At 63.2% G+C, this 16,661-nt stretch overlaps 1 protein-coding gene across 1 annotated transcript; it reads right to left on the minus strand.

Moving 5' to 3' along the window:
- Positions 1-1,014: 1,014 nt before the first annotated feature.
- Positions 1,015-13,585, minus strand: CACTIN (cactin, spliceosome C complex subunit). The gene is made up of 10 exons (XM_059388638.1): positions 13,372-13,585; positions 10,514-10,994; positions 8,009-8,104; positions 7,396-7,541; positions 6,369-6,531; positions 6,172-6,286; positions 2,827-3,019; positions 2,111-2,233; positions 1,711-1,994; positions 1,015-1,594 (listed from the first exon to the last, which is right to left on the minus strand). The coding sequence occupies exons 1-10, from the start codon at positions 13,536-13,538 to the stop codon at positions 1,104-1,106; spliced, it is 2,259 nt and encodes a 752-aa protein (XP_059244621.1). The 5' UTR covers positions 13,539-13,585; the 3' UTR covers positions 1,015-1,103.
- Between the last annotated feature and the right edge of the window lie 3,076 nt (positions 13,586-16,661).

Below are 16,661 nucleotides of genomic sequence, written 5' to 3' on the forward strand. Positions count from 1 at the left end.
TCAGTCTGGGCCACAGACACCGGGCCGGACGGTTCCCTGTCAGGAGGGCGGCCTAGGCACTGTGGGGGGCCGAGCAGCGTCCCCGCCCCCCTTCCTGGCCCAGAGCTCCCGTCCACGTGACCACAGACCGCCATCCCCTGGCCTGGGACAGCAGCTCCTCAGCCCCCAGCATCTGCGCTCCAGCCGGCCGGGCACCCCCAGGGGGACGCGAGGCCTCGGGCAGGCAAAGCCCAGGACACCTGCGGACGGCAGGAGGCTTCCCGAGGGACGGCCACGGACAAGTTTTAAGCGCTGCGGTTAAAGATCTTCTCGCCCCCGCTGTGTTGTGTCCTGTGCCCACAGAGGACGGGACAATGTGACCGCCTGTGGCGGCAGGGCCTGGGACTCCAGACCGTCTGCGCAAGCATTTCCAGAACTCTGGAAATATTCTAAAATAAAGTGTTTATTAAAAAAACATGCAACTTCATAAGTTGAAATTATTCAATGAAAATAAGACATTTCCCCCCACCTAAAAAAAGTCATTTTAGAGAAACAACCTAAAATGTTTCCAGACGGAAAAGGGCACGTGGGTGCGGCCCCCAGGGGACCCGGCGCCGGGGGTCACCCCCCTTCGGGGGGGGGAACCGTCTCTGGAACCAGGTGTCAGAAGCCACGGTCCTGGGGCCACATGTGGGTGTGGAGGGGCCGCACCTGTCAGCCCCGCAGCCGAGCTCGGCCACCCGCAGGACGCCAGGGCAGTCTCCGGCCGGCCGGGCGGCGGCCTCCAGGCACGCAGCTGTCCCGACACGGGGGAGCACCCAGGCCAGGTGGGGGTGCTGGTGCCTCACACGGAAAGCATCTCCGTGGGTCCTAGGCTGCTGGACGCGATGGCAGAGGGGTCGTGCATGCCCACCCAGGATGAGTGGGGGACACGGACCCGTGGCAGCACCAGGCCAGCCCGGGCAAGGGCCGGGGGCAGGGTCAGCCCTGGACACGGGTCCCTGCCCACTCAGCACTCTGGGGCAGGTTCTCTGGGACTCCCCTCCCCACCCCTCACCGCTGGGAGAGGGCAAGGTCCTGCCCGGGCCCGGTGCGGGCAGCAGCGGCCAGGAGAGGCCCCGCGGTCACCGGCGGTAGCGGTAGCGCTTGAAGTGGAACCAGAGCTGGAAGATGCCGTTGGCGAACTGGCAGCGGAAGCCGTGGCGGTGCGAGTACTCCCACTCGCGGCTAACGATCTTGAAGGCGATGTCCTCGTAGGGCGGCCCTGCGTGGAAGCGGAGCGTGGCGAAGTCCTTGTTGTCGGCGCACGCCTCCAGGAAGTACTCGGGCGTGGAGCGCTTGTCGATGAGGTCGGGGTAGAAGATGTTGAACTTGTAGCCCTGCACGATCTTGGGTGGCGGGTTGTCGAAGTCGTAGTGCGTCTGGTTGTACTTGTTCCACTCGAAGCCCGTGTGCACGCGGTTGAAGAAGCGCGGCTTGCGCGGCCGGTACTTGTCGGCCCACAGGTAGGCCTTGCCCGTCAGCGGCATCTCCACGCTGAACTGCGCCTCGTCCTGGCCCATGCCCTCCTTGGCCCGCCGGAAGAAGATGTCCTCGGCACTCTCGCTGGCGTCGCCTGCGGGGCGGGGGGGGGCCCCCCACGGTGGGGGGGGCTGGGGGGGGGGGGAGGGCCCTGTCCCTGCCCCACCCCTGCACCCCGGGGGGCAGACAGCGTGGGTCCCCCGGCCGCACCTGTGACCTGGAGCTGCTGGCGGGACAGCTGCAGCCGCTGCGCGTCCTCATCGGGCTCCAGCACGTGCGCGTCCAGCGGCAGCTCGTGCGCCGTGAGCAGCCGGGGGCTGTACTTGCCGGCGTCGTAGTCGTCCAGGCTCTGCTGGATCAGGTCCTCCTCCATGAGCACCGCCTCCCCGTCTGCCTCGCCCTCCGCCGGCGCCGCCCCTTCGGCCTCAGGATCCCCGGAGCCGCCCTCTGATGAGGGCCCGGGCGGGGTGGGCGCTGGGTCCTCGGGCTCCAGGCTGCGGAAGGGAGAGGCCTGGGCTGGGCCGGACGGCAGCCGGTTGGGGACCAGGCGGCCCGGGGCCCCGACGAGGTCCTTGGCTGAGGAGGGGCATGGGGACAGGAGGCCGCGTACCTGTGGCCGGGTGACGGGGGCTCCTGCTTGAGGATGGGGAAGAGGGGCTCGCTCTCCACGCCCTGCTCCTGCTTCAGCTTGTACAGCTTCTGTCGCAGCACGTCCTGGTGCCGCTCCCGGAGCCTGCAACACCGCCTGGCGGTCACCCCCCGCCCCAGCCCTCGTCCTGATCCCCTTTCAAGGCAAGGATCCTGGGAGCCAGGGAGAGCGACAAGCGGCCCCTGCCCAGGCTGTGTCCTCACGCTCCAGGCTGCGGAGCACAGAGGGTGCTGGGGGCTGCACAGGTCTATGGCCGCGGAGGGGGGGGCGGCTGGGGGCCGCGCTTCAGCAACGAGAAAATGGGACTCAGGTCACAGACCCTGCCGGGAGCTGGGTCTGGGAAGCCCTCCAAGTCTGGCAAGGGAGGGGCCCCACAGCGGGGACGCGTGTGCCCTGGGAGCCACCAAGCCGGGGCTGAACAGGACCCGGGAGGCGGGCAGGGGGGAATGAACGCGGAGACGCCTTGTTCGCGGCAGACAAGCGCTGTGTTTACACAGAGCGGCCAAACTCCCAGAGAATTTGTACACAGAGGGTGTGGAGTGGGCAGGAGGCGGGTGGCCTCAGGGCCTGCGTGGTGTCTCCTGACCCTGGGGAGACAGGGGCAGATGCTGCTGGGGGCCGGGCCCCCCGAGCCCCACCCGGGGCCCCCGATCCCTGCAGGACCGGGCGGTGCTGACCTGGCCCGTGCCATGTGGGCGCGGAGCTGCTGCAGGAGGCTCTCCCAGTAGCCCATGTCCAGGTTGGGGCCCCCGGCCCGGATTTTGCCCTCGATGCCCTGGAAGATGACCCGCAGCTGGCCGTACGTCTTGCCCTTGAAGACCGACTGCACGTCGGAGCTGACGGAGGCGTTGACCCCCTCTCGCCGCTCCCCTGCGGGGGACGGGGCGCTCAGCTCGGGGCACGGGCCAGACCCTGCCCTTTGCCCACACTGTTCTTCCTCGGGTCCCGGGGGCCTGCCTCCTCCCGGCCACCCCCGCCTCTGGCTGGATCCTTCTAACACGTGATGCGTACTCTGGGCCACAGACCTTCCCCGGGGATGGTTCGGATTCCACGGATCAGGGGAGCCAGGCAGGTGTTTCCAGCCTCTCCCTGGTCCGACCCTCGGGCCAAGTCGGAGCGCCTCGGCCTGCCACCCATGGCCTGCCACCCCCACCCGCACTGCAACAGCAATGAGGAAGCACCTGACCGCCCGACCCCGGGTAACTCAGACCCTGCTCTGTCAGCCTCAGCTGGTGACCTTGGGGAAGTGGGTCACCATTTCTGGGCTTGGCTCTTCCCTCAGTAAGGGGAGTTGGTCATGTCCTGGGCTCTGCAAAATCCTAACACTGCCCCAAGGCAACCGTGTCCCCCTGTCCTGCATCCGTCACGGGCTGGGAGCCCAGGGACATGTCCTGTGCCCTTGGATGGAGAGGTCCCTGAGAGGGGATGGGCGTAGCCTGACTCTACCTGCTCTGACACACCAGCTTCCTTACTGGTCAGCAGACACCAAGCCCTGCCACAGGGCCTTTGCACATGTATCGCTTCCCACCAGCAACATGATCCTCCTGGTCCATTTTGCCTCCCAGACTGCTCCCCTTGGCCTGGAAGCCTGATTTGTGGCTTCCCCAGGGCAGGGACCTCGTGGGGCTTCGGAACGCTGCCTCTCTGGCACCGAGCCGGGCCTGCAGCTGATGTGCAGCTGCTGACGAATGCAGGGGTGCACGAGCAACACAAGCCCGGTGTTCAACAACCAGTTTTGGCAGCCCTCCCACTGGACACAGGGTCGCAGCTCGTCAGACGAGGTCACAGAGGACCCAAGTCCCTCTAGCCAACCAGCACGGGAATCAGCACCTAGAGACCCAAACCCCCTGCCAGACAGCTGCGGGTCCCCAGGAGGTCCCGGACTCTGGCTGAGTCTGTGACAGGCACAGAAACATTACGGGACCAGAGGACTGAATTCAGCGACCACTCCCACCTGCCCGCAGGGCTGCATCCCGCATTCACACACATGGAACTCACGACCCACCCAGCCAGCAACCCCCAGCGCGGTCCCCACAGGAGCCCCTCTCTGCCACGCGGCTTGAAGAAAGCCAGGTCCCGGGTCCCGAACGCAGAAGGCCCGGCTGGCTCCTGACGGGGGCTGGAGTGGCTCCAGCACACTGACTGGAGACTCTGGGACAGTGCTCAGGACAGAGGGCAGCACCATGGGAAGCACCCACAGCGAAAGGTAGTGGGGGGCCCGCCGCAGACGCCCCCTCTTATCACACAGTTGGAACGTCCCAATTACCGACAAGAAAAAGAAAAATAAGCCCAACTTGATTTGTAAAGATGACGCACAGTGTTTGGCGGGTCTCCAGAACAGAGGAGCAGAGACCTCTCGGAAATCACGCTGAAGGGAGACGCGGAAAAGCAAGCTCGTTTCTGAGAACAGCCAGAGCCCGCTGGGACCCCTGCTGTAGCAGGCGAGGAGGGGAAGCAGACGGCAGGGCCTCGGCCATCCCTAGGAGAAGAGAAGCGGCCACGCAAGGGGGCGACCAGCAAGGGAGCCCAGCGCAGCGGCAGCCGGCCAGAGACCCGGGGGCTCGGGGCAGGGGAGCTGTGCGCAGGGAGACACACCAGAGGCGGCCCTCGCTCTTCCCCAGCTGGGGGGGGAGTGGGGTCAGGTGTTCGGCGTCTGACGGAGAAGGCCCTTCCCCCCGAGTTCTAGCCGGGGCCCTGCTGCCCGCAGCCACAGGGGAGGTGAAACACGTCTCCTGATGCGCGTGACGTCCAAGAACTTCCTGCCAGAAACTCCGGGAGGATGCGCCCCACCGAGACGAGGGCACAGAGCACAAGGGAAGATGGGGGGTAGCACAGCTCCGGCACAACAGAGTGAAGGGGAGCCGCGGAGGCGGGGCGAGGGACACAGAGGACACAGGGACAAGGAGAAAGGGGCCCGAGAAGGCCTGGGGTCCGCGGCGGCCACGAGTGCGACCCCCCGGGCGCAGGGGCCGGCTGGGCTTCCGGGGCACGACGACCACTTCCTTGCTGCGCCCCAGCAGGCGCTCCTGAAGGAGTCTTAGCCTCCCCAGGGGACAGAAGGGACAACCGCGCTCCCAGGAGGTCGCCGAGCTGCCTGGTGGGCTGGATCCGCACTCAGGGCCACACCTGCCCTGGTCAGCGACCTTGGGAGCAGAGTTCTAGACCCAGGCCACTGCCACCAAAGGAAATGCCTCCTCATACATCTCTGAGAGCAAACAATTCCCTTTCCTTTCTCCTGAAGTCACTACAGGACGTGTCTTGCCGAGAGGACAAGGACGCAGGAAAACAAATCACCACTTACAGAGATGATGAAAAACATTCCTCCCTTTCCTACGAAGAGGAAACCAGCCCCCCACCCCGTCTGAGCAAACAGGCCTGGGGGAGGGGAGAGCGCGTGTCCTCAGCCACCACCAGGCCTGAGAGACGGTGGAGCCTAGGACAGCCCATGAGGCCCCGGGAACCGGGCGCTGTTGAAGCGGTGGCCTCGAGGGGCAGGAATGCAGTCGGTGTAAGCCTCGGGAACAGTGGTTCTCACCCAAAGCGAGTCTGTCCCCGGGGGACGTATGGGGACACCTGCGACTGTCCCGACTGGGGGTGCTCATGACGCAGGACGGGTGGGGGCCCGTGTCTGCCTGAGAAAGTACGAGAAACCCAGCTCCTGGGCTCACTCCCTCAGAGCTCACTCCCAGACGGGCAGAGCTGAGCCCCAGTGTTGCTCAAACACAGCCAGTCTCCAGCAAAAACTTGACACCCAAACAAACAACCCCCGGGGGCGCCACTCCCAGGAAAGCAGGCGGTTAAAGGAAGCCGGTGGGGCCACGCTGGGCTCTGAGCCCCCACCCATTCACAGTCCGGAGCACCTGCTGCTGCCCCCTGGTGGCTCCTGGAGAGGCCTCCAGAGAGCAAGGGACACCCCACATGGGGAAACCAACCGGACCAAGGCAGCTCCCTGCAGACGCAGCCCCATGTGCCCAAGAGCCCGCCAGGCACTTTCTGGCTCCCCTGCCCCAGCCCTGGGTTACCGGGGCCCTTGCCCGAGGCCTCCAGCTTGCGGAGCTTGGCGATCTCGTCTTCCGTGACGGTGGTCATGTCCCGCCAGAAGTCGGCGTTCTTGCCCTGCTCCAGCTCCATGTACACCTGGGGAGGGACGTGCAGGGGGCTGAGTGCGGCCAAAGGCTGCTCCGGGAGCCCGGGCGCAAGCAGCGGGGCCGGCCGGTACCTGGATGTCCTCCAGCAGGTCCTCCATGTCCGCTACGGTGAGGCCGTTGAGGAAGGTGTACGGCTCATGCATCTCCACGGCCAGGTCATCATCCTCGGCGCTGATGTACTTGGCCAGCAGGTCGATGGGCTTAGCCCGCCCGTCCCGGATGCGGATCTTGGAGCTGCCAGGGAGCAGGGAAGTGGCGTCTGAGCCCAGGGTGCACGCTGGCCCCTCCTGAAGACCCTGCCCTGGAGGAGGGGCCTGTGTGGGAGCCGGGGGAGGGGCTAGGCCTGCAGCCGTGGTGGTCAAAGAAGTCTTCCTGGAAGAGGGGGTACCAGGCACAGGAGCGAGACAGGTGACAGACCCAAGCCCGGAGCCCGGCAAGCGCGGCACGTGAAGAGCAGCCGGTGGGAGCGGAGCAGGGCGGGGAAACACGGAGGGGCGGGCGGGACACCCCCTCCCAGTGGACGGGCTGCCGGGGCGGGCAATGAAAGCCTCAGTGCTACACCGTGGAGAGGCGCATCAGAGGCTGAGGCTGGTCCAACCCGAGGGCGCCTGGAACCAGGCAGGTCCGAGCCCTGGGGGCTGGTGCGGCCAGAAGTGGCAGGACAGAGAGGGCAGACCGGGTTCCCCGGGCACACATGCCAGGCTTGGGGCTCAGACGCCCGCTGTGTGGCCTCAGGCGCTCCTGAATCTGTGTGTGATGGGGCCTGATGAGCAGACACTCCGGGGGCTGGGGGCGGAGAGAGAGAACCACACCAGCTCGGGGTCTAGCACCTGACGCTGGTGCAGCAGCACTACGCACGGCAGAGACCGCTCAGACGTCTCCTTCGCACGCGACTCGACAGGGAAGACGGGCTCGAGGGAGGGACTCTCTGAGGAGGTGATCGGGGGAGACCTGAAGGGAAAGGGGGACCAGCCAGAGTGGAAGGCTCCAGGCACGGGAAAGAGCATGTACAAAGGCCCTGGGGCACACGGGGCCCCTGTATTTGGGCCCATGAGGGCGGAGGGTGGTGGAGGCAGCAGCGTGTCTGCAGGCGCGTACCGCAGCTTGGCCTGCTGCAGGTGGAAGTTGTCCTCCTGCTCCTCCCACGTCTTGAAGTGCTCCGCTTCCTTCTCCCGCTGCAGCATCTCCAGCTCCTGCTCCCGCATGGCCTTCTCGCGCTCCCGCTCTAGCCGCAGCTGCTTCACCTGGGGGCGCCGGGGAAGGATGGGGGGGTAGAGTCAGGCCAGAACCGCCAGAAGGGGGTCTCGTGGGTCCTACCCTGTACTCTCTTGGGTGATGGGGAGATGACCCAGGCGTGGCCCCAGCCCACCAGCCCCGGGCTTGGATTGGTCAGGGAGGCCAGAAGCTTCACACAGACCCTAAGACAGAGGAAGAGTCCTTTTGTGGGAGACACAGCTGCCTGCAGCAGCCAGGGTCCCTCTGGTGCCCATGAAGGAAGTGTCTGAGAGTAGAGCCCAGGGGTCAGCAGAACGGAGAGGTGGAGGGAGACAGCTTGCTGGAGGCACTGCCCAAAGCCCTGGATCCAGCTGTGCCTGAAGCCAGTCAGTTCCCCTGGACTTTCTGTGTAAGCCAATTAGGTCTCCCCTGACCTTCAGGCCCTCGCGAGGGAAGGGCTCTGGACCCCGCGGAGACAGGCCAAGGGCAACTCCACCTTCTGCAGCTCCAGGCGGTTGTCCTCTTGGATTCTCTTGTTCCGCTCCTTCAGCTCCTTCTCCTCCAGGTGGCTGATCCCCTTCTTCTCCAGGGCCTGGAAGCGCCAAGCACACGCCCACTGAGTGCAGATGCCTCCCCCCTTCCCAGGTGCCCCTGCAAGATCCTGATGGAGACCCAGCAGGCTGGGCGGTGTCTCTGGAGACGAGATGAGAGAAGTAAGCCGCCCACGGCCGCGCCTCGCAGACCACCGCCGAACACGCTGCCCCCCTTAGTGCCCCCAGACTGGACACGAGAGAACGCAGCGCTCCGGAGCGGCCTCCAGCATGGGTGAGGCACGCACTGCCGTGCAGAGGGGAAGCAGCCGCCCGCCCCAGGGGACTTCCGGGGACTGCTCGCCCTGGTTCACACGGAAGCCCTGCTGGGCCAGCTTGGGGCGGGGGGGGGGGGGGGAAGCCCCCAGCAGCTCAGAAGTGCCCCACGTGTGGGCGGAGGCAGGACAGCAAAGGAAGGAGACGGACTCAAGGCGCACTTGCCCAGGGCAGCTCTGGGGCCACCGCGCATCACAGCAGATGGCTCCTCCCTGTGTGTGTCCTCGTCTGGTGGAGGGTGCTCGGGGCACGGGGCTGGAGACCCCTCAGGCCCTTGGACAGCCCCCACAGTCCCTGCCTGAGCGGGCGCTAAGCCTGCACACACAGATGAGTGCTCCCCCGCCCCATCCGGGCCCCCCGGGCTGTGTGAGGACACCCCGGGGCCCAGGAAAACGTGCCTCTGGTGGGACACAAGCCTGCCCGGCTCGGGGCCGCCTCTGGACGCCTGGGCCGCTCCTTGGTCTCCCCAGCCTCAGCCCAGGCCGCTGTGTTAACGGTAACCATACTTGTCACCTACAGCCACACAGAAAAGCAACTAGGGCACGGGCGAGGAGCCAGGCAGCCTTGGTTCGGGTCACGCTCTGCCACCCGTGAGCAGGGGACCACGTGCCAGCAACTCGGTGGCCTGACGCAGATGAGGCCGCGTGAGAGAGAGTCGAGGTGCGCAGAGCACGCGGCACGCCGGCCGGCACGGAGCGCGCATCACCGTTCCTGCTGGGGGCTGCCCACGCTGCCGGCCGGCGGCCCTGGGAAGAGGGGACAGACGTGCGATGCTGCCCAAACCATGGGCCTGTCTAGAGAGGCCTCGGGGCTGAGCGGGGGCAGAGCCCCCACATGCTTATCACCGGAGGGGCTGATGATGCTCTCCCTGGTGAATTCCCCAAAGCCAGCGTGGGCTCCAAGAAAGACTTGGTGGGGAAATGCTCAAGCACGTGTGTACAAACCACCCCGAACCCACTCATTCGACACTCGCCGACGGCCGACCATGCGCCAGCTCTGGGGACAGAGACTGCCCCGTGGGGCTCAGTCTGGCAGGAATCGCACATTAGGAATCAGACTGTTTAGATGTTCGCTCCGCAGCAAGACCTTTCTGGGCCTGCCTAGTTCAAGCCACAGCCGCGGCAGCCCGACGCCTGTCCGCCTCACTCCTCCGCACGCTTGGCTCTTCTGCTCATTTACAGTCTTTCCCCTGGGAGGCTGCGGGCTCCACAGGGGCTCCGTCTCTCCAGCTCCCTGACGCAGGGCCGGCCCCCACGGCCCCCAGCACCAGCAAGTGCACAGGAAGGCGAGCCAATGAGGTGCGAGGAGGGGCCTGCGGGACCGCGGGAAGGCGGCATGGGCTCGGTGTGTTCCAGACAAAGGTCCGAGCGCACGTGGCGAAGGGAAAACATCACGGCGCCGACCGTGCCCGGCTGCTCTCGCCACCCCAGGCCACCCGCCTCCCCGCAGCCAACAGGGCACGTGTTATAGTTACACCGTGTCCTCTGGAAAGGGGAGTCGCCGTCCCAGCCTCGGAACCCGGAAAGGGGATTTTACGTGGAAACGGGGTCTCTGCAGACGGAATGAGTTAAGACAAGGTCACAGGGGGTGAGGCTGGGCTCTAAACCAATGGCCAGTGACCTTACAAGAAAGAAAGGGGGACACACAGGCAAGATGGCCATGTGATGAGGACAACACAGGCTGGGGTGAAGCAGCCACAAGCCCAGAGTCGCCAGCAGCCACCAGCAGCTGACCTCCACAGCTGGGCAACAAAACCTGCAGCTTTCAGTCCTGGGCACAGGACCGCCGCTAGTGGTGAGTGACCCGGGAGCGAGGCGTCAGCATCGAGGTGGCCGAGCACCTGTCCACTGGGACGCTGTCTCGGGCGTGAGGTGCCGAGAACCTGCTCTCCAGCCACGGTGAGCCGAGCCCCGTGTTCTGGGCGCAGCACCTGCGATTTTGGCCGACAGGAACGTTTCCGCAGGAAAAGCCAGCGGCCGGGAGGGCACACGTGCACGTAGATGATTCATACACGAATGAAATCTTTAAACTCTTAGCAGCCAAGCAGCGCCTGGGAACGCGTGCTGTGAGTGCCAACTCCCATGTTCTAAAAAGGACATCACGACAGGCGCACGAGCGCACCGCGATGGGCTCACCTTGTTCCAGATGAAGGTGCCCAGGAGGTTGTTGTCGCCGAAGGGGTTGTCGGTGTTGGTGTAGCCCATGTACTCCTCACCCCAGCCCATCTTCTCCCGCTTCTTCCGCTCTTTGGCCTCCTTCTTGGCCAGCCGCCGGGCCCGCTTCTCCTCGGGGGTCTCGAAGGCCTTCATCAGCTCCTCCTGCTGCTTCCGTTCCTCCCGTAGCCGCAGCCGCTCCTGCAAGCTCTGCTGTTGGCTCAGGGCCGCCGCCGCCTCCCGAGGGCTCTGGGAGCGGGCTGGGGAGGCCGAGCTGGATGCCGAGGAGCTGGGGGACCAAGAGCGCGTCCGCCGCTGGCGGGCCCATCGGCCCCGCTGCTGCTCCTGCCGCCCGTCATCGGAGTCGGACTGAGAGGACCGCTCCTGTGAGCGCCAACGCGGCGGCAGTGGGCTCGGGCTCTGCCTCTTTCGCCGCTGCCACCTTTCTTCCTCCGAATCTGACCTGTGGAAGGAATCACAGGTCTGCTTACTGCCTGCCAGTCTTTCGTGTGACAGATGTTTCCACAGCATCTGCTGTGCCGGGGAAGGTTGTAGGTTCTGGGGACACGGCAGTCACGAGCAGTGATACTCACGGTCCCTGCCTTTGAGAGGCTCACATCAACAAATAAACACAGAGCGAGACACAACATAGTGCAAAGAAGAGTGACGTAGCATTAGGAGATGGAGATCTGAGGAGGCAACTCTGGAGGAAATGCGGAGGACGCTACAGGGAGAGAGTGCTGCATGAAGAGGGCATAGCTAGAGCAAAGGCCCTGGGGCAGGAATTTACGTGGCATGTTCAAGAAGCAGCAGGAGGCCCAGGTGGAAAGTGTGAATGAGGGGGCGTGAGGGTGGGAGTGAGGGCAGGGAGGTAGGCTGCGGCCTGGTGGTGCCGGAGCTATAATTGTAGAAACCAGAGGACCTGATCTGTTCAAGGTGACAAGAGGGAACTTATAGGACAAGGTCCCACAGGATGGGCAAGAGTGAAATGGAGTAAGACGCGCAGGACTGAAACGCCAGGCAAAACCACTGTGAGCTGGCAACGGAACGCACGAGCCAGAAGGACAAATTCTGTAACCGCTCAGGGCCCTTCGAATGTGTAGAGGAACAAGTCTCTGTATTTCGTTAAGTGTTCCAGCTGTTGAGCTCATGTCAAAAAACCTATACCATGGAAACCAATTATTCTGGAGTCTCTGTAAGCAGACTATACCTTTGACCCAACTTTCACTAACACTGCCAACTCAAATTACCCGTCCTGGGCGGCTGATCACAGTAACTCAAACATCAGGAAACAGCAGATACAAAAGATGCGTGGATGACCACAGACTGCTGCTGTACGTGAGCCCACGTGGAAAACAGTGGGCCAGGGGCTCACCGCAGAGCCAGCCAACTTGCCCTGTACAGAGCCAGACGGCCGAGGACATGAGCCTGCCGCTCCGCCGCTGCTGAGCAAAAGCGGCTCTGGACAGGTGGGAAAAGCTGGGCATGGCCAGACCCCAATAAGCTTTCACGTCCGCACACCAAAACTTGGGACGTATTCAAGAATCTCATAAAATTTTGACATGTCAGGAAATACCGTTCCTCTTCTGACTTTGCCCCTCACCGACTAAAAATGTAAAAACCAGGGGCGCCTGGGTGGCTCAGCTGGTTAAGCGTTTGCCTTCAACTTAGTCATGATCTCAGGGTCCTGGGATAGCGTCCCGCATTGGAGGGGGGGTGTCCCTGCTCAGCGGGGGGCCTGCTTCTCCCTTTGCCCTTCCCCCTTGCTCATGCATGCGTGTCTGCATGCTCTCATCCGTGAACGAAATCTTTAAAAAAAAAAAAACACATTAAAACCATTCTCGGCTCACAGGCTGCAGGCTGCCAAGCTGTGGTTTAAACCACGTCTGTGTTATTTCCGTTTTGCTTCTTATAACTTCTTGGAAGTCCTGGGTTGCGATGACCCCTTTCTCAAACACAGAGGGCAATCAACTACAGCCACTGTGGCCACGGTGTGAACAGGCTGACAGGGTGGGAGACGATGTGCCAGGAGAAGCCCCAGGGAGGTCATGAGTACACAGAGGAGCAAACTTGGACCACAGGGGGTCAGGGACTGGCCAGAGGGTCACCGCCCGTTAGGGGCTGAGTCGGCACAGGGACCTAGGTCTGGAAGGCAGTCCCTGGCACTGTCTGCTCCCTCCGTGCTGGAGCAGACTCAAGCCAAGCATGGACAGGTGTCCAAAACGACACGACCGTGGGCCGTGGCGAAGCTGAGACCCAGGTCCTAGGAGTCAACCCAGGCCCGCCACCTGTCACCGAAAGCGCCTTCCTCTGACTCCCACCTCCAATAGCAGGTGTTGTCGCCCCTACTTAGAAAGAAAATCTGCCCTTTCCCCGCTGCGCCTCCCACTGCCTCTCCGCTCTGAACGCCACCACCATCTGTTGCCTAGACAACCGCACCAGCCTCCTCCTGCCTGTTGTCACTCCTGCCAACCTCCTCGGTCCCTTCCCCACGCGAAAACCGGAAGAAGTTCCACAGGTAAGCCGGACTACATCACTCAGTATCCTCCCTTGGCTTCCTACTTCCCTCCGAAGAGCGGCCAAATCCTGGCCCGCGGTACACAGACTGCACGATCCGCTCTCTTCTCACCGCCCCGACCTCCTCTCCAACTTCCCCTCCGCCCTGCCTCGCTCACTACGCTCCTCTACTGCCCCTCAACCACCGGGTACTGCCTGGAGCGCCTCTCGCTCTCCTCGCTGCCTAACGGCGACTCTCGGCCGACGCCCCCTTCTCCAGGAAGCCTTCTCGGACTAATTCGAGGATCTCTGGCTCCCCAGCGCCGTTCACGCAGCCACCCTACCGGCGCTCCCGGCTCTGCCTCCTCCGCCTGCGCCGTACTTCGTCGTCCCGGCGCCGGCGGTTTCGCCGCCCATGGCTCCCGCTCCGACTTCGGCTCCGACTCCCACTCCGTTGCCTGCGGCCCCTACGACCAGCCGACCGCGAGCGCGAGCGTGTATCCCGACCCATCAGCTGAGACCGTGGCGGCAGCGCTGACACAAATATCCGGGGCCCGCGCCGGGGGCCTTCCTCCCCTGCGGCGCGCGCCGGGCTGCCCCATCCGCGCCTGAGCCGGGAGAAGGAAACCCGTCTCGCTGCCCCATCCCGCAGGGGCTCCGACGCCCCGCAACCTCTCCACTGCCCTCAAACGTGGCCCGTGTGACGGATTCCGGCCTGGCTCTCGTCTCCAGAATTGGGGCCTCGGCCTCCAGGCAGTACTAGGGGCAGCCCCATGTCGGTCCTCGCGCCTAGGAGAGGGGGCCCTAAGGGCTGTGGGCGGAGCAAGAGAGAACCAGGAACAGCGAGTGGGGCGGAGCCTGGGGAGGCGTGACCCAGAAGAAGAGGGTTCCAGGGGAAGTGGAGCCGGCGTGGGCGGGGCCCACAAGGCGGGATCAGGAGGAGGCGGAGCCTTGGGGCGGGGCCAACGACAGGCGAGCCGTGCGGCCGAGGTCTCTGGGCCGGTGCAGGCAGGCGGTGAAACTTTGAGATCGTGGGTTCGAGTCCAGGCCGCTCAAAAAGGCGGCGCACGGAAGCCAGGTGGGAGACTGAATAGCCTTGAGGCTGCACAGCCTTTCACAGTCACCACCATGCTGCATCGCCCGCAAAGATGGGGAAACTGAGACCCAGAGATGGAAAGTCACTTTAATAAACAGTCCCCTCCTCCCACAGCCCCACTGAGGCAACATGGAACTGGGATCTGAACTGGGTGGTTCAGCTCTGTTCTGCGGGTGCTGGGGAGTCACGGGAGGGTTTTTAAGCAGGAAGGGGGTAGGGGGGGCTGGTGGTTATGTGGAGTCCCTGCTGGGCTGGTGGCCAGGAAGGACCACAGCGGGTAGAGCTGGAAGATCCCAGAGTCGCTGTTCAAAGCTCCCCCAGCCCACCCCAGAGGATGGTACTTCATGTTCCAGTTCAAGATCTTCAAGTGTTTGAGCACACAACTTCACGACCTCACCCTGAAAGTTAGGTGCGCCCGCTGCTTGGTGTGGAGGCCACTGTGGCACGGATGGATTTCCAAGGACCTTCTCTGCAGCCGTTCATAACAAGCCAGCTTGTCACGGGATGTGGATAAACCGACAGGTGGGGGTGGGCCCTGTGGTTTTCAAGACCCAGAGGTACGGATGAGAGCACGGGCAGGTGAGTGTGGGACAGTAAGCACATTCCAGATCTTCTCTGCATGGCCGGCCTGTAAAGGGGCTGTGCTGTTCCTCATCACAACAAAACCAGGTTTCCAGGGGCCAGCTTCGGGATGGGACCTCACTGTCAAAGCAGCGTTTCTCTAGTCGGAAATCCTGGAGAAGCGTTTTCCCCTTAAAAGGGGAGCAACTCTGGCAAAACCAATACAAAGTCTGGGCAGTGTTCTTTCGAGCCAGGCTGCACTGATGTCAGAGATTATTCAACGTTTTCTGAACTCAACTGGAACCTGGAGGTGGCCACAGCTATCAAGGCATTGGGTCCCACTGTTGTTATTTTAAATCTGACCAAGGTTTCTTTCTGTCCTCATTTAGTCCTTAAATTCCCAAACAGACCCCCAGAACGCACATAGGCAAAGCAAAGAGAAAGAAGGTTGATGCTTATTACCCCATTTTATTAGAGAGAACTCTTCAACGTAAAAAGGAGGAGGGGCGGTGGGGAGGGGGAAGGGGCCCGAGACTGCATATGTTACTGGGGCCAGCGGGGTGCACGGTTACAGAGGTGCCCACAGCTCTGGGTTTGAGAGACGGCATTCTGTGCCCGATGAGGCCGCACTCCAGATTGTCACACACCAGACCACGGAGGCTGAGCACACGGAACCCCCGGAGAGAATTAAGACACACAAGGTTTGCAGTTTTGTTGTTTGGAAATCAGTTCAACCATAAAAACAACATGGAGGGGCGGGGGGGGGGGGGCGGGCGATGCAACTGAGCCACCAGAGAAAAGGCGGTGGAGGGTGCTGGCCCAGGGTGCGGACTGAGGGGCTGCAGCGACAGTACCATGGCAAGGGACCCCACTGGAAGGGGACTATTGCACTGAGCCGAGTGGTGGAGGGAGGGGCGAGGGCAGGTGGACAATGGAGGCTGGTGGGGGCTCCCGGGAAGCTGCAGCTTGTCAGTCTCGGAACTTTTCACAGCTCAGCAATCCCAGGCTCTCCGAGATGCCATCTGAGACGCACCAGGAGGGAGACAGGGTGTCGCCATGAAGGAATTTAGATTTCTATGCTGGGGGTGGGCGACAGCTGAGTGGGTCCAGAGCCTTCCTGAGGGGGCGGGGACGGGGGGGGGGGAGCCTGGGAAAGGCCATGGGTTTGCTACACATTATAAATAAAGTCTTGCCTTCTGACCCCTGGCCCCCCCAAATAATAAACCAACAACTCCCATCGGCACAGTCTGCAGACCATGTTGGCATCCGTGTGACAGTTCTCTGAAAAGGGACCAAGAATGCCACCCACACAAAACGGGTCCCCCAAGGGGTCTCAGCAACTAGCACAAAAATAGAAACGTCATGATATCCGGGAGGCTTGCAGACTTCTCTGGCAAGTCAGCATCCCAGCGATGCCTGTTCCGTGATTCGCTCCAGAGAGCCCAAGGGAGCCAGCAGAGCTCCCCTCCTTGCTCCTCAGGCTCCGAGTGGCTGCAGGTGCGCCGGGCATGGGCTCACTGTACCAGGAACGTGTGCACGGCTCTGGTCATCCCCGACAGAACTTGCAACGTGCCTGACTATCTGGCCTTGGGGGCCTGAGCAGGGGGACTCCAGTGCCAGCTTGTAGGTGACACAGTTGTCCCTGTCAGTCATCAAGGCCTAAGACGCACCTCTGGACCTCCGCCTGCTCAGCAGCCACCTCCTCGGCGGGAAGGGGTGGGACAGACTGGCGACTCAGGGCACGCAGACAGACAGCGTCTGAAATCGGGTGAGGACGCTTCCTGCCATCTGGTCGAAGCCCCCTTTGACAAGATGGAGGAGATGTCATTTTGCTTCTGATTTGGGACATCCACAGCCTTGTTCTGATGGCTCCTCTCAGGGCTGCCTTCCCCGGGCCCCACGCTGGCGCGTCCCTGGCCAGCCTGGACAGACAGCAGCCAGCCCCACAGGCTCCCTCCAGGTGCACAAAATGAGCTG

Source organism: Mustela nigripes, chromosome 2 (assembly GCF_022355385.1).
Source record: "Mustela nigripes isolate SB6536 chromosome 2, MUSNIG.SB6536, whole genome shotgun sequence".
NCBI classification, from domain to species: Eukaryota; Metazoa; Chordata; class Mammalia; order Carnivora; family Mustelidae; genus Mustela; species Mustela nigripes.